At 42.4% G+C, this 18,671-nt stretch overlaps 1 protein-coding gene across 4 annotated transcripts in view; it reads right to left on the reverse strand.

Annotated features, from left to right (window-relative positions):
- LOC145395050 (uncharacterized) overlaps nt 1-18,671 on the reverse strand; it is a 1,083,039-nt gene that overhangs the window by 23,412 nt on the left and 1,040,956 nt on the right. For all 4 annotated transcript variants that reach the window (XM_080268801.1, XM_080268802.1, XM_080268803.1 and 1 more), the window contains one exon: nt 17,956-18,111. In XM_080268801.1, coding sequence (XP_080124927.1) covers nt 17,956-18,111 — 156 coding nt within the window. The remainder of the gene's footprint in view (nt 1-17,955; nt 18,112-18,671) is intronic.

Genomic DNA, 18,671 nt, shown 5'->3' on the forward strand with positions numbered 1-18,671 from the left:
ACATTCATCACCCACAAACATTTTTTTCTAGTCTACACTCAAACAGGATGAGCTACAATAACATGCATATATATACCTGTATACCTCCAATTGATAGATTGTATGTGAAACATAGTGAGACAGAGATAATGGATAGAAGACGAAAACACTTTCATATACCTGTATTGGTGCTCTATTCTGGCATTGCACATATACTGACGGTTAGCTATATGCATTGATCTTGATGTTATTTAGATAACTAGCATAAATCTTACCTGAAGGAGGCTAAAAAAAGGGTCCAAGGCAGAAGAACTCGAGCGTGTGGGTGGTGCGTGGGTGGTCAGCAACGAGTCGAGGTAGGTTGGATGTTTACATTACAAGTGCTGCCACCCAACGCTGGTGGCAGCTAGAGCAACTATCGTCACAGCCACACTCAGGCGAGAGTGGTAGATTAACCCATTAAGTGCTAATCTCATCGATTGGGCTTTTTGCACAATTTCTTAAGAGGACAAGCAACACCGATCGTACAACATCCACAAAAAACTGGCGGCAGCTGGCTCCACCCCAGCTGTGACGTAGATGGCTTCTAACCAATCAGAACTAGGTGTTGGACACACCGAAGGGGGGACCCAGGCCCGTAACCAGGCGGTGGGGGGTGTACCCCCCACCTCCCTCTTGCCACGTCCCTTTACTCCACTACCTTGTTACTCCCCTACCTCCCACCATTCTTACCACCACCACAACCCCTCCCACCCCCTCCTCATGCATCCCCCCCTCCCATGTGGATCCCCCCCCCATGTTCCCCTCCCCAGTCAACTGGAGGGAGGGTATTACCCCCCTACCCTCCCTCCATGTCCCTGTACTCCACTTTGGCCCTTCCTTTGTGTCTTGTGGTGGTCTCCTCCAATCCCTCCATCCCCATCCACCCCCTCCTGGCCTTACCAGCTCCCCCCACCCCCCCCACCCGCACTCCCTAGCACCTTCCCGGCCTCGAATATTTTGCGTATTTTTTACGCTTTATGGCACGTGTTTTTTAATCATTACCTGTAATTTATTGGTGTCTGCATACAGATATGCACACCACAATTATTTTAGCTGTCTTTGTTCGAAACTCACTTGAAAAAGACATTTCATTTTATGCCGACGCATGGAAGCATGTTGGAGCCTTCAAAACGAAACGAAACGAAACGAAAACTAGATTTGACAGCTCAGAGAGGAGGGGAAGCGGGAAGGGAGGTTAGGTGAGGGGAGGGGAGGGGAGGGAAGGAGAGAAGAGAGGAGGGGAAGGGAGGGAAGGGAAGGGGAGGGAGGGGACTGGAGGTTTGAAGAGGGGAGAGAAGGGGAGGATAATTTTTACTATTTATCATATTTCTATTGGGGGGTTCATGACCAATTTCCCTTGCTAGATTTGACAGCTCAGTGGGGAGGGAAGGGGGAAGGGGTTAGGGGAGGGGAGGTTAGGCGAGGAGAGAGGAGGGGAAAGGAAGGGAAGGGGAAAGGAAGGGAAGAGAAGGGGAGAGAAGGGAAGGGAAGGGAAGGGAAGGGAAGGGAAGAGAAGGAGAGGGAGGGGATTGGAGGTATGAGGAGAGGAGAGGAGGGAAGGATAATTTTTATTTATCATTTATTTGGGGGGTTTGTCACTATTTTATTTTTTTCTAAGCACATTACAATGGTTTATAACATCTATACACACCAAAAAAAAATTGATTTTGGTGATTTTTGTATGTATTGTTGCGAAGAAAACAGGTGCGAGTGGCGTATTTTCTTTCTCGCCGGGGCCGTGACGGGTAACTATTATAAACTTTGACCGGCCATAGCTTGGTAACTATTGGGTCTAGGAGGGTGGGGTTTGCGTTTTCAGGTGTGTAAATTCAAGCTCTATAAATCGGGCATAAAACTTTTAACCTTTGAGGAAGTCGAAAAATTGGCCTGTTTTTGCGTCCTGGGGGGCAGTCGAGGCTGGAGAATTGCGTACCCTAGAGGTTAAAGTCGAGTAGGTTAAAAAAAAATTGAAGAACATGGACTACAGTTAAGTCAAGGCATGTGGGCTTTTTTTTTTTCCTCTCTCGACCACGAATGCGCAATCTAGCCAAAGGGTTAAATGCCTTAGATATTAACATACAGTACATCCCCCTAGTACGCACCTATGTGGTCAGCAGAGGGTGTCGCGTGCTAAAAATTCGCATACTGTGAATACATAAACTTATGGGAAAAATTACATATGGGCGGCACCCCCCTTCATGGGCAACCCTTGAGACGGCTTTCAGACCTAAGTATTGTACTATACAGGGAAACTATCTAAGACATAACCTGAGATGAAGTAAACCAACAAGATTATGACTTTACTAGGTAACTCAACAAGGATATGGCTTAACTAAACCAACAAGAATATGGCTGCTCACCTTTACCCAAAAGGATAACATCCAAGAGGACAACAGGCGTGATGGAGGTATGAAGAGGATCCGACGCAGGATGAGGCACCTAGCGTGCATCTCCTACATCACCCACCACACCACCCGACACACCACCTTCCTCACTATTTTCATCACCAACACTTTCGACACTTTCACTAGCTAATGCACTCACTTCGTTCATAAACCCTTCAACGTCTATTTCTGACATCTCAGACATCGAATCAGTCTCTTGATCCTCCTCAGGATATGGCTCTTCTGATACTGAAGGGAGCGATTCCTCACTTTGTTCAAGCCGAAGGTAATGGGTGATGAGTGTTTGCTTCCATCTGTTTACTTCCTGGTTGTGCTTGTCAGTGTAGTAGCAGAAGGTTTTGTCCAGTGAAGACATCACCTCCTCCACTCACAACTGAGAGCATTCGATGTCCTTGAATTCTTCCTTGAATTTATCAAAGGCACACAGTACCTTGCTGATCTCCATCATGGACAAATCTTCACTCTCCATCACTGGTGTTGCTGTCTTTTCTGCTGCGATCTTCTGCTCTGCATCGGCCTTGTCCACTCGCTGCACAATTTCCTGGGGATCCTGCTCTGCTGCTGCCAAATGTAAATCCCTGATCTCCTCCAGTGAGACGGCCTGAAACCCAGGCACAGCTTATGCACTTATGAGAGTGGCTGCCTCGGCAGCAGCCAAGGACTGAAAGCTGCTTCCTGGTGCGATTTCACACAGGTGCGGTACGAGGAGGCACCAAGCATGGTTGATTGTTGCTGTGGTTATATCTCCCCAAGAGGGGTTGAATGACTGCCAAAAAGCCATAATAGTCTTCTCAGGAGTTGAAGTTGGTTGTGCAGGTGCTGTGTGTGGTGAGAATGAAGCGGGTGAAACAGGTAGCGAGTCCAAACCATCCTCGGTGTCCATGACATCACTCTCAACTCTGTTCACGTCAAGAATTGCCAGCAGTTCCTCACAGCTGTTGGTCTTGTTGCGGAGGTGATCGTAGAGGCAGTGGTGGTATAGCTGCTTGACTGTTGCAATCAGCTCCTGGTCTAGCGGTTGGATGAGAGAACTCATTCTTGGGGGCAGAAAAACGATCCTGCATTCCTTGCTGAGGTCTGCTAGCCAGGTTAGATGACTTGGGGCATTGTTGAGGATGAGAAGCACCTTGAAGGGGATGCCAAGTGCCCGGGATTTACCCTTGGTGTGAAAAATATTTAGTGGTTCTGGTAAACATATCGGGGCCCTCTCTCTGGGCACCAAAATGTGAAAAATATTTAATGTATACACGTCGGTATCCCTGTCGGGGCACTGCTATGTAAGAAATTTCTGGTATTTCCTAATAAACAACTCTTGGGTCGTTACTCTTCCCTAAAGTTGTTCTTAAATAGATTCAAACAAGTCTCATAGGGTTAAGTAAACCGTAACTTAACCTTAACTCACCTACAGCAAATATTTCTCTTCTATCTCCTGGCTAATCCCCCCTTGAATTGGCCCGTAAAGGTTACTTAGCTTGACAAGAGGGAGTGTCAGACAACCGATGACAATGGGGCTGCTTTGTATAGTTGCTTGAGCAATCAAGAGTCCTTAAAGTGCGTATGTACAACGTGCTAGCTTGACTATGTCTAGAAACAAAGTGCAGTGTGTGGCAGGCTCTACCTCCCTCATAGAATGGTAGGTTGCCAACTATTAATTAATTACAATACTAAACACAGTTAGATTACATCATGATATATACAGGGTGAATCTGACAAATTAATCTTAGTTTTAATTAAACTAAAGGTAAACCAAATATTCCACTTAACTATGTAAATATCTTAATTCCACATCTGCTGTACACAAAGATCTTTCCATCCTCGCCATGTCATCTAACACACAGACGCAGTTTAGGTCAGTGGAAAATTCCATATAATTACATGTATTTACAATATATAGTTGCCCATGAGGGTTAAACGCAGTAGCATTTAATTTATCAATAATAAGAATTATTAAAGAGAACGTACTTTCTGGGTTATAAAAACCGCTTGAACTGTTAACAACGGTCTCTAGTTTTCCTCTGCTTTTAACCAAGGGCAACTATAATAAAAGTAGAGAATGCAACTGCTCTGGGGGAAAATATTTCCCAGTTTTGGGGCCGGCGGAAAATGATACGCTGTATCATGTAATATGACCCTTAGAGAGGAGTTCCCTCCATAGATCTCGAGAACCCTGTGCTGCGGCCCTTCCAGGTCGCGACTCTTGACTCATTTGATCTTCACCATCCCCTGGATCCGGAGTGGCTGCTAACTCAAGGGGTACCAGTTTATCAATAGTTTTTATACTGGTATGCCCCCTACAGTTTATTTTTACGAGTCTCAGCACCCCCTCAGAATCTGAGTGTGTGGAGATCACTTTAGCTAATGGCCACTGGGATCTTGGCTGTTCGGTCTTCACTAAGACCACATCCCCTATGTTTATAACAGATTTGTTGCTGGCAGCCTGGGCCCCATAAAATCTTTCTCGCAGGCTCAAAAGATATTCATCGCTCCAATGTCTATTCCAAGTATCCAACACCCTTTTCAGACATTGATATCCCTCCTGCAGATGTCGTCCTAAATCATTATTTTCTATGTTAGGATTATCAGCTTCTTCCTGGATATCCACACAAGGCATCGGATGGAGCTTCCTGCCATATAACATATGTGCCGGTGTTAAGGCCTCTAGCGAGATGCTAGTGTCATCTATATAAGTCAGGGGTCTATTATTAATCCTGGTTTCAGTTTCTCTTATTAGTGTTCTTAATTCTTCTCTCGTGATCTTAGTTCTGTGTAATGTTTTCCTCAGGCAGTTCTTGACAATACCAATCATTCTTTCGGTAAATCCATTTTGCCATGGAGCTCTTGGAGCTGTGAACTGCCAAATACAATTTCAGATTCCCAGCGCCGACTTAACCTTTGGGTCATTCATTATATTCAACAGGTGCTGCTCCAGTGAAATTAGTTCCATTGTCACTTATTAACTTGCCAGGACAAGACCTTCTAGCGACAAATCTGCGAAAGACATTGAGGAATGTCTCTGAGCTTAGGTCTTCCGTTAATTCAAGAAGGACTGCCTTTGTGTAGGCACAAGTAAATAAACAAATGCAAACTTTATGGGCAGTTTCCTCACCCGTAATAGTTATAGCCTGTGTAGTCCACTCCTGTTATTTGGAAGGGCCGACTTATGTTCACCCTATCCTTCGGTAGGGCTGGGTAGTTATTAGGTCGCTGTTCATACCTCCTACAAATGATGCAGTTTTTGAGATATTTTTTAATAACCTATCTACCCTTAGGAATCCAGTACCTTTCCTGAATTTGGGCTAAGGTCTGTGGCACGCCTCCATGGAGAGTGGAATCATGGGCTTCTTTTATAATAAGCTGTACAAAGCAACCACTCTTGGGTAATAAAATGGGGTGTTTGGTTTGGATGGGCAAGTCAGCCTTTAACAATCGTCCTCAACATCTTATCAGATCTTTTCCGTCTCAGAACGAGCCTAAATTCTTCATCAGCTTATTCCCTTTCCCAGTGTCTTGGCCTAAAAGTTTATATATTTCCCCGTAAGAATTTCTTTGTACTCTTTTCAGCCAGTATTCTAGGGGATCTAATTTCTGAAACCCCACTTTCTTGTTAAAAAATTCAACAACCAATTTAGTAGTGTTTAAGTTGTCTTACTGATGAGAATCGGCTGATGTCAATTACAGTAATCACTCCAATATCCGACGTAATAGAGCCATAGGTAGGTCCGGATATTGGTTCTGTCCGGATATTGGGCCCCAGCTTATGGACTTGTACTTATGGACCCTAACTCAGAGAAACACCTATACAACTCCCTCTGGACATGCATAACACCTATTTAAGATCCAAATCACACCAATAAGGCACATAAATGACTGAAATAAATGCAAAAGAAACATAAAATGAGGATTTAGAAGTAGGTTCATACAATAATAAACATTCTGGTGACTGGCTCCTGGACTGGTACTTATGGACCCTAACCTAGCCTAACTCAGAAAAACACCTTCCTACTGCACATGCATAGCTCCTAACACCCTATTCACACCAATAAAGGACATTAAAGAGTGAAATGAGGTAAGTATAGTATGGAAAAAAAGTGCAGTATGAAACATTCTTATGTCCAGATAGTGGGGATGTTCGGATATTGGGCGTCCGGATATTAGAGTGATTATTGTACTTCTGGCTCAGGCACTATAGGATCCAAGTTCACTACACTAACCTCTGCAATACTGTACTGTTTCTGTTCAGGCCAATCCTTAGTGAGTAACCATTTAGGACCTTTAAACCACATGTTATCTTTGATCAGTCTCTTTATGGTCGAACCTCTCGAGAGCAGATCAGCTGGATTTTGTTTGGAGGATACATGCATGAAATTAAATTTGGAAGACAGCTCTTTAATAGTCTTCACTCTATTACTGACGAAAGGATTTTTACCGACTTCCTTCCCTATCCAGTAAAGACAAATCTCACTGTCAGTCCATATGTAAATATCCTCAAACTGAGTATCAAGAGTAGTGGTCAAATACCTGGCCAATTTAGTTCCCAACTCTATGGAAGTCAATTCCATTTGAGGTAGGGTTCTTCCTTTAATTGGCGCAACTCTGGTTTTGGACATTATAATCTTACTATCCTCTCCTGTTGCACAATAAGCTACTGCTCCATAGGCCCTTTGAGAAGCATCACAAAATGTGTGTAAGTGCAACTTCTCATTACTGTTAATTTCCCTTGGAATACATATGCTTGATGTGGTTTCAAACTCCTTTCTAATCTGTTTCCATTGTTCCACATATGTCTCACCTAATTCAGAGTCCCCTAATAACTATAGGACTGACCAACCCTAATGGGTCAAATAGCTTGGAAACGTGACTTAACAAGGACCTCATGGTGAGAGTGACATCAGAGAACTTAATTGGTTTCAAACTTATTACGTCAACTGTTGTATCCCAGTTAAGACCTACCACATTTTGAATTTTAGGAATGTCAGAATCTGGAAAATCCTCTTGTATATTATTCCTCAAAAGCAGTGAATTTGTATTCCAGCTCTGTAACGGTAAATTTGCCTTCCCACATTCGGAATTGGCTACTTCATAAGCCTTCAATGCTTCCGACCCTGTATCAGCAGCACCTTGCAAATTATCCATATAAAATGCCTGCCCTATTTCTGGGCAACTGGCATTTTCAAAATGATGCTTTACAGTGTTGCAAAGTAGGAATGGACTAGCACAAGAGCCAAAGAGCACCGATCGGAAACAGTAAGTTTTCAATGGACTATCCTCATTTTGAGAATCATGAGGCCAGAGGTATTTTGTAAATTTCCTATCCTCCTCTCTCAGTCCTATTCTGAGAAAAGCCTTACTAATGACTACAGTGTAAGCATAAGGTTTCTCTCTATATCTTAGTAACACATTCCCTAACTTCTCTGTTAGTGTAGGTCCAGAGTACAGGCAATCGTTCAAGCTAGCTGATCCCTTGGACACTTTACTACTACAATTGAATACTATCCTTATGGGAGTAGCTACTGAATCCTTGCTTACAGCATGATGTGGTAAGTAATGTCCTTCTTTGTGGTTAACAGGGAATTCTACCTCTTCTATAAATTTATTCTTCAATTGATCCTTTATAATATTATCATATATGGTCAGATGTTCTGGTTTATCTCTCAACTTTTTTAGAAGAGAATTCAACTGAGCTTTAGCTGCTTGGTAATTTGTTGGTAACTCCGAATGGTTTAGTTTCCATGGTAATCCTACCCAATATTGTCCATCTTTAAGTTCCACAGACTGATTATACAAGTCCCAGGTTATTTTATCTTCAGGGGTTGGTTCCTCAGAGTGTATACCTACACTGTCTAGGTCCCACAATTTGTGTACAGGTTCAATATTTTCATCCAGCAAGGCATTTATCTGAGTAGGTTCTAATTCTACACCTATTCTAGCTACCATCAATTACTGTGTGGGGGTAAAAAAGACAGAGTCTACTAGTTTGGCCTCTCCTTTAACTTGTTTTGGAAAAGGCAACTGACCCATAATAAGGCTACCTCCTGGACTCTTGAACAACTGTACCTTATTCCTTTTGAAAGTCCTATGTAGGACTCTTCCACAATAATCAGAACCAATTATCATTTTTATGGGACCCACAGTATCTGATTCCACATTCCGTTTAGCCAACCTTATCTCTGAGCTTTGTAGATGATCGAATCCTTTTATGTATATACTTGTCTCCATATTATCAGGCACAGCTGCTGTTATACAGCATTTATATCTGCCTAATTGTATTACAGGTCCAACTAAATCAAAAGACTGAGCTTTCTTAGTTGTTAAGAATTCTGTAATGGCTAGATTTACCTTGCCAATAATTGGTAACTTTAATTCCTTCACAATATCTGCAGAAATGAAGGTTTTCTGAGCACCCGTATCAAACAGGGTACAAACTAACAGGTTTCTGTTTTCAAACAATACCTTCACATCTGCTATTGGTACTGCAGCTGGCATTACTAATGGAGCATTCCCTTTTGCAATTGTTATATTGACGCTTGCAGGTTTAGGAACCTCAATCTTCATCCTAAGGCACACAGCACTATGATGGTGATCTTTTTTGCATTTAAAACGAAGATTTAAATAGTCTTACAGTCCGCGGCCGTATGTTCGGAGTTCATACAGATTATACAACACCACAGTTCCTGAAGCTTTCCTACTCTAGATGCATAATCAGGATACGGTTGACAAGATGCCCTGGAATGTTGCTCACCACAAAATACACAAACTTTCCTGTCCTTTACCATGGAGGGTTTTACTTCCTTCATATCCTCAGCATGTCTGTTCCTTATCTTTAATACTTTATCCTCAGCCTTTAGGGAGCTAAGGAAAGTACCTATCTCTTCTTTAGGCACATACTTAGTCTTCTTTGACTTAGCTTTCCCAACCAGTTGGTTAGTGGGTTTTTTCTTTATTTCAGTCTTCTGTTTGACCTCAGTAGGTTTTACTGTTCCTTGCAAATGTTCAAAGAGTTGCATCAAACCTTCCTCAATCTCTTCGCAGGAGAAATTATCCTTTTGATACCTACCATACAAAGCATCCTTGGTTTTTTGTGGAAGCTTTAAGGACACAATTCTTGAAAGCACCCAGTCTGATACCTTAATATCTTCGTAAGTACCTAAGGCCCTTAAGTTACAACTTATTGCAATTCTAAATTTTTGCAAGGAATCAAAATCGTGTCTAGGTATGGGTAATTCAATTAGAGCCTTCAGTAACTGAGTAATAACTTGCTCCCTGTCTTCGTAGTTGTGTCTAAGGATGGTCAAGGCCACCTCATAACTATTTTCCTCTACTGGTAATTCTTTTATTAGCTGATATGGTGTTCCTTTGACCTGTCCTAACAGATATGTAAGTTTGCTGACTTTAGGGAGATCTGTTCTATCGTGTACTAAATATCTGAACTGGTCCCAGAAGGATTTCCAGTTCTCCTCCCCATCAAACTCAGGAAGTGTTATTTGTGGTAACACAGCTCTTATTCTGCTGTTCCACAACTTGTGTTTCCGTGGCTGTCTCAGCTAATTTTGACTCTAGTGTCTTTATTTCAGTTAAGTATTGTAATTTAGCTTCAAACTTCGTAGTTTCTAACTCTAAGAGTTCCTTATCATCAGCCTTTACTATAGCCGCTTCTAAAGTTATATAACTTTCTTCATACTTGTTCCATCGGTATCCTTGGACAGAGGTATTTCATCCAACGACTGTTTACAATCATTTATGGCTCTAATTACCCATCCTGCCTTACTACTAGATCTTTGCAACAAGGGAACAGACATGTTGACTGATTTCTAATTTATTATTTATCAGTGAGTTTCAACCACAATTTTACCCCAGCTTAGTAATTATCTGATTATTTCAAATTTTGAAGAGGGTAGGGATTAGATCCTCTTTGTGCAAACTATCCCCTTGGGTTATTAAACTTCTAAGGTTGTGTTTATCCCCCCTCTCATTACCAAATATTCATTATAATTATAGCTCAGCTAATTATTCATTTAATTTTGAGGTGTGTTGAGATTAGGTCCATAGTATCAAACCATCCCCCAGGGTTATTAAACCTTTAGGGTTATATTTCATCCCCACACTCCATTGCCAAAATACCCATTTTCCCTGAACTTAGTATGTATTTATTCCCACATCATCCACTGCAACCGAACGTGGTAGCAGCTATGCCCATTAAAAGCAACCTTAAACACATTCAGCGCTTCGGCACACATCGGCTCTCCTCACTCAGTCAGGGCACCAAAATTGTGAATTATATTTAGTGGTTCTGGTAAACAAATCGGGGCCCTCTCTCTGGGCACCAAAATGTGAAAAATATTTAATGTATACAAGTCGGTACCCCTGTCAGGGCACCGCTATGTAAGAAATTTCTGGTATTTCCTAATAAACAACTCGTAGGTCGTTACTCTTCCCTAAAGTTGTTCTTAAATAGATTCAAACAAGTCTCATAGGGTTAGGTAAACCGTAACCTAACCTTAACTCACCTACAGCAATTATTTCTCTTCTATCTCCCGGTTAATCCCCCCTTGAATTGGCCAATTCGTAAAGGTTACTTAGCTAGAGGAGAGGGAGTGTCGGACAACCGATGACGATGGGGCTGCTTTGTGTAGTTGCTTGAGCAATCAACCATCCTTAAGGTGCATACGTACAACGTGCTAGCTTGACTATGTCTTGGAACAAAGCGTGGTGTGTGGCAGGCTCTACCTCCCTCATAGAATGGTAGGTTGCCAACTATTAATTAATTACAGTACTAAATACAGGTAGATTACATCATGATATATACAAGGCAAATCTAACAAATTAATCTTAGTTTTAATTAAACTAAAGTTAAACCAAATATTCCCTTTAACTATGTAAATATCTTAATTCCACATCTGCTTTACACGAAGATCTTTCCATCCTCGTCACGTCATCTAATGTGCAGACGCAGTTTAGGTCAGTGGAAAATTCTATATAATTACATGTATTTACAATATATAGTTGTCCACGAGGGATTTCTTAAATGCAGTAGCATTTAATATATCAATAATAAGAATTATTAAAGAGAACATACTTTCTGGGTTATAAAAACCCCTTGAACTGTTAACAATGGTCTCTGGTTTTCCTCTGCTTTTAACCAAGGGCAACTATAATAAAAGTAGAGAGCACAACAGCTCTGGGGGAAAATATTTCCCCCCACTTGGCATCAGGGATGAAATGCCGCAACAGCCACTCAGAAATGATGCTACTCGTCATCCAACCACCGGAGTTGCTGTACCAGTATACCCCGCTGTCATCCATGCAGCAAAGATTCTTGTAACATCTGGGGTGCGCTGCGGTATGCACCACAAAAGGACGTATCTTGTGTGAGCCTGATAAGTTCACGGCAAACATGACTGTTATCCTGCTCATTTCAATTTTTCTGTGCTTCTTTCTCTTTCCTCAGGATAATTGTAGCCAGGTACCGCTCCATAAGAATTATAGCCCGGTTGGTCAGCCTGCTTCTCCTGTACAATGCCACCGTCCCATATGTCTTCATAGTCTTCTTTATGGCCTCCCTGTTAGTCCATATAGTTCGCATGGACGATTCTGCCAAGCCTAGTTCCTTGCCAATGGCTGTGATACCCTTCCCACTCTCCTTCTTCCTAATGACTTGCATCTTCATGGCATGGGTGATGCACTTCTTCTTCCTGGAGGAGGGGGCAGACATCCTGACTCGCAAAAAAAAATAGCCTCAGAGTACACGGGGACGTACCTGGAACAGTTAGTGTACCCTCTGTGCACGTGTGTTTCCTCTGCTGGGACTCTCACCACCCTCCAAGTGGCGCATATGGGCATCACGTGACAAGTGAGCAGCATTGACATCACAAGGTGGGTGAAGCGTAAGTAACCGTTATCGTTTCTTGGGGGGGCAATGTCGTGTACTCGGGGTAACCCTGGATTTGGGCCACTCTTTGCAGTGCGTCTCGCTTACAAGTTCAATTTGCATGGGGGGGAAAAAAAAAAAAAAAAGGGTCCTCGGTTACAAGCAGGATCACATACTCGGAACAGGCGTACTGTGGGGATGTATTGTAAATTACATTAATAACACACAAGATAATATATTAAAAAAAAAAAAAATCCCATTTCAGCCCCTTTGAGATGTTGCAGTCGAAGGCTAAGCTACTCTAGTCCAGACAACCGATTTCCTTACTTGTATTGTCTTATATGATCAAAAAGCCTTCAGTCATTGCTTGTGACTCAAAACCATGGAAAGCTGCCACCCCAACTAAGGCAGCAGAAAAGAGATGCTGATCAACACCCTAATTTTACCTTCCTTCATCCACTCTCACTGCCTCTCACAAGCATTCAGTTGCTCTCAGGTCTGTTTCACATTGAGACAATCACTCACAGCTGGTCACTAATAACCCTTTCACTATGAGAGATCTTTTCTTAACTGTGCGAGATTGTCTGGATGTAGAAGAAAGAAATTTAATGTCATTCCTGCTGTCAAGGGGTTATATTTTTGGTGTTCCATGGAAGAAGCGCCAACCTAACAAACAGCGTAAAAAGGACCTACAGGTTCCAACAGGTTCCCATGGCCTAGATAATAAGTTTTTGCCCCCACAGAAATAGTGTTGGCCCTATTATCACAGCTGAGAGTCCATAACCTGGACTCCCACCAAATGACCCTACTGCATTCAGCTGGTGCAATGGACAGTGTTCCCAAGGAGGAGAAAGAAGCGCCATTGGGCAAATGCCTCTCAATCAAAGAGGTACTTCTTGGCCTATGAGTGTGACTTCTGATGCCTAATACCTGTCAGTTTTAATGTTTAGTAACAGCTATAGATATAACAGCTATAATGATGTTCTCCTGAATGGCACATTGTCAAAATTTCATTTATTTACTGAGAGTTTTTGTTGAGGAAGGGAGACCACAAGAAGTATTACAGATAAACTGTCATTTCATAACCTTCAAACTGGGATGGATTTTGGCTTTGTAACTTAAAAAAAATTAGGTGCCATTGCCCACATACCCCCTCATTTGTCATCATCACCATCCTGTGTTGCCCCATGGACAGTGTAGGAGCCCGGGGCTAAGCAAGTCGAACCTGACATTTAAGATGAGAGTGACCTGCCTCACTCATCCCTGAGTGGCATTACATGAGCAATAAACCCCAACTACCCCTTGGATATAAACCTGCCCAGGCTCAATCCGACTGGAACAACTTAATTACCCACCAAACCACCAGGTGCCATAGTTTGGTCATATGGTTACCACCCAGCATAGTAAATGGTTTCCTGGTGAGCAGGAAACCATTTGACTTGTCACTCAGTGTCGAGTCTCCCGTAGACAGGAGGAGGAGGAAATAATGAAGGAAAGAAAGAAAGAATAGGAGGGATGGGAAGAAGGAAGGAAGAGAGGAGTGGGCTGGCACCCAAGGGCAGCACTACATCGAGTCAGTGGATGGTGAGTGCCCCCCCCCCCTTCATTTATGGCAGTATAAATAGTTATCACCACTATGGTAAATATATGTACCAGCTATAATAAGAAAGACTATTAATTTGCCAATTTTTCTGTGAGTAAACAAAGAAAACTGGAACAGCCATTACAGAGACATAACTTTCAAATCATTAAATGCATGGTTGGTTGGTCCCTCTTTCATGGAATGTCTCAATTACAGGACTGTATCTTGATTACTTCTAGGTACAATGATGATACCAAAGGAGGGTGACCTGACTACTGCAAACCACATGGAATTCCAAGAGGTTAATTTACCAACGTACCTGAGAATATTCAACTCATCAGTACTGTAGGAGATATAATGGACTGGATTTATTATTGCTTTTAGAACTGCAAGCAGAAGCCATACTAATTTACTAGTCTTTACATTGCTGCAGAACATAAAACATGATTAGAATGGCACATGGGGAATCTTCCTTAGAACAATAATACAGTGTTTAGAGGGAAGAAAATGTTTAATCTGTTGTACTGCAATAATCTAAAATACTTTTAAGTAGAGTAAGCTAGCATTAATGAATCATGCAAGAAGGAAATGTCCCTTACAAAGTTATAATTAGGCTACTCAGTGCTACTCAGCTCAAACCAATGCCTATATCTGCGGCTGAACACTATCAAGCACTAACAATGGGAAAAAAATGGGCATGCTTTCACTTATTATGAAACAGATACAGTATTGCAACTGATAAAACAGCAGCCTCACTGCCAACTGCAGGCACCTAATAAACATTACTTTTCAACTTTTACTGTGTTTAAACTTCATATTTTCATTTGCATTTGATTAACAAAAAAGTATATCATGAATTCTCAAAGTAGGAAGTATGAACCAAGCAAAATCTACAGTATGTACTTGCTACAACTATGACACTTTTCACAACTGTCATTTCTAACTACAGAATTTGTAGATAAAAGGTATCTATCTATCTATCTATCTATCTATAGCCCAACGCCCTAATCCCACAAAGGGCGGCCACAGACAAAACGCCTCCAAGTCGCTCTGTCACCCACCATTTGACCACCCTCCCCCCAACTCACTCCTCCCTCCCTCATATACCTCTCAACTCCCTCCCTCCACCTCATCCTTGGTCTCCCCCTCCCTCTCCCTCCCTCCACTTCACCTACATACACCCTCTTAGTCAGTCTTTCATTCTCCATTCTCTCCACATGTCCAAACCACCTCAGCATATTTCACCTAATATTTTCAGTCACATCCACATCCACTGGACAATGCTCTTTCACTTCATTCATCAACCTGTCCCTCCATATCACTCCACATGAACCTCTCAGGTAACTCAATTCCACTGCTCTCCCTCTTGACTTGTTCCTCTCTAGCAAGGTCTAAACCTCGTCTCCATACGTCAGGATAGGGATCACAATACTATCATGCAGTGACTTCTTAACTTCCATACTCACCTCCCTATTTCTCATCACCGCTTTCAGTGAACCAACAACCTTCCTTCCCTGCTGTACCCTTTCAAACACTTCATCCCCAAAACTTCCATCCTTACTCATCACACTACCCAAGTACTGTATCTGAATGCACTCACATTCTCCATATCCTCACCATCCAACTTCACTGTGCATTCTGTGACTTCATTCCTCTCAAACACCATAACTTTACTCTTGTTTACATTTAACTTTTAGATTCCCTTTTTTACACTTCATCAGCAAACAGCAACACTGGACTCTTCCACATCTCACCCTCATTCATTAGAGCCACCCCCACATCCACTGCCCTACCTTGCACCTCCTTTACAACCCCATCCTTGTATACATTAAACAGCCATGGAGAAATCACACATCCCTGTTTCAGTCCCACTCTTAGATCAAAGAACTCACGCAGCTCACTATCCACTTGCACAGTAGCCCTAGCTTCCTCATACATACTCTTCACACCACTCATCAATTTCCCATCCACTTCATATATTCTTAATACCTTCCACATACCTTGCCTATCTACTCTGTCATATGCTTTCTCCGAGTCCATGGAGGCAGCATATGCTTTCTTTCCTTTCTTTAGACACTTCTCCACTAAATATCTTGGAACAAATATCTAATTTACACACCCTTTTCCCTTCCTAAATCCCCTTTGTTCTTCTCCAACTAGCTCCTCTGTTATAAGCCTAACCCTGTCAATGAGCATCCTACCATACATTTTTTCAATCGCATTAAGAAGGGAAATACCCCTGTGGTTACCACATACTTCTCTCTCCCTTTTTCCTTTGTATAAAGGAACAATTATACCTGACTTCCAGTCCTCTGGAACCCTTCCCTCTTCCCACGCCAATCTACACAACTTCCATAACCACTCCACAACAATCTCACCCCCATACTCCAGCATTTCACCACACACTCTGTCAAATCCTGGGGCCTTTCCTATCTTGATCTTTTTCATTGCTTCAACTACTTCTGCCCTACTGATCTTTTCCTCCCTCCTCTCATCTCTTCTTCTCCCAGCCATTCCCCAACCACTTATACTCGCACTGCTCTCTCTCTCTACATTCAACAAATCCTCAAAGTGCTCCTTCCATCTCCTCACTTTCTCTCTCTTCTCCACCAACAATCTATTATTCCCATCTTTCACTGCTCTACTATTTCCCTTTTCACACTGTCTTTTTTTCTTTACCTCTTTCCAAAACAATTTCTTACACTCCCTCCATTTCACACTCAGATTCCTCCCAGACTCTTTATCCACTCTCTTTTTAGGTCTACTGTCCTTCACCAATTTCTTCACCTCCCTTCTCCTGCTCACATATACCTGTCTCTCCTCTCTCTCATGTTCTCCCCTATCCCTACTCGCTAGCCTGTCACTATATGTCTTCTTCTTTTATTCCACAGCTCGTTTTACCTCATCACCCCACCACGCTGTCCCTTGCATACCCTTGCATCTCCTCCTCACTCCACAAACCACCTCGCACGCTGTGTCTCTCTTCCGTGAATACCTTGCATACTTCTTTCACACCTCCATCTGCTCTAACTCATTACTTCCCAGTCTTTCTTCCATTATGCTCTCATACTCTGCCTTTTCTCACTCTCTTGCAACTTCTCCACTCTTTTCACAGGAGCTGTTTCTTCCTGTCTTCCCCTTTGTCTCTTCACTCACTTTCTTTGCAGCCTTACCTTGGCCATCACTAAGTGATGGTCCAAGATTCCATTCCCCCACCCTCTCCACACTCTTGCATCCAGCACTTTTCTCATTCGCTCATCCACACACACGTAATCTATCACTGCCTTTTGTTCAACAAGTTCACCATCCATCCTTCTCATGACTCTCCATGTATACCTGTGGATCATCGTATGCCGGAAGAAGGTGTTGGCTATTGCCAACCTCTTACTAGTACAGATGTCCACCGAAGTACTACCATTCACATCTACTTCAGCTGGCACATCCCACAGACCAACCACTCCAACCACTCATATATTCCCTACTTTGCCATTTCGTGTCTCCAATCAAAAACACTCGCTCCTCTCAAACATGTCCAAACATGCTTCAACACTCACCCAAAACTCATCTTTCACTCTTGCCACTCAGTCCTCTGTCTGCACATATGCACAAACAATCAATTGCCCAAGCTACTTACTTCCAAACTCACCCATACAATCCTTGCACACAGTTCCATATCCTCTTATACTCTCCTCCCAATTCTTACTTATCATCAGACATACTCCCTCTCTCGCCCTCACATTCTTAATCATTCCTGCACATATTCCTAAACCATACTCCCATTCTCTTGCCCTTTCACCTATCTATTTAGTTTCAGTCAAGCCACATACATCCACTCTTGCATCCACAAGCACCTGAACAATCTCTCTCTCTTTCACTTCATCATTCCCTCCTCTCACATTCCACTTTCCCATCCTTAGAACGTCCTTTGTACGATCCTTGGTCGTCAACGTATGGTCCATCCTGGTCCGAGGCGCTTTGTTCACTTGTCTAGTTAATTCTTTTCAGGTATGTTAATACAGTACCCGGATCTCCTATCTGGCACCTTTACCTTGTACTCACTCTCTGAAACTGAACATTAATACCTGAATTTCTGAGTCTAAGACGGACGATGAGACCCGTGGGTGAGTGCCAACAGTGTGGAGGGAGTCTGTCATGGACATCCTCACACGTCTCACGTCAGCTGCCACTGCTGAACTTCTGCTACGGTACTCACGGATCTGCTCTCTGTACTGTGCAATCTGTAAAGGATGCAAAGCTTGTCAACATCTCTTTAACAATGGCAAATAAATTACACAAACTCACAAGGTACATCTGTGCATCAAAGTTGTGTTGTACAATGGGCACCATGGTGAATGCACGAGATAGCTGGTTCATATAAAGAAGTACAAAGTGTGCAATCATTCTCTATACAGTCCTTTTCTCCAGTCATGTAGCTGCATTCCCCTTCCTACAGTATTAATACAGTCCTACTTTGCTTCATTTCTGAGATATATATCAGTATAGTATAATACATTGTTCTGTTACTGATATATTTTGACATAATAGTAACCTGCACACTGTATGTAAGACTCATATTGAATGTCTAGTTGGGCAAAATGTAACAGAGAAGAAACATCTATTAATGATGGATGTAATTTGAGATGTTCTAGATCCCAAAGGTTTCTGCCCATTATGCTACTGTAGGGCACTGTCCTACAACTAGCCTGTGATGACCTTGCTCACCTAACATCTACAGGAAAAAAATTTTCTCTCTTGAAAAGCTTCTAATATAAGACAATACCAACAATAACAAATGATG

Source organism: Coenobita brevimanus, chromosome 29, assembly GCF_032717465.1.
Source record: "Coenobita brevimanus isolate Jiangsu-jjx chromosome 29, ASM3271746v2, whole genome shotgun sequence".
In the NCBI taxonomy this organism is placed as follows: Eukaryota; Metazoa; Arthropoda; class Malacostraca; order Decapoda; family Coenobitidae; genus Coenobita; species Coenobita brevimanus.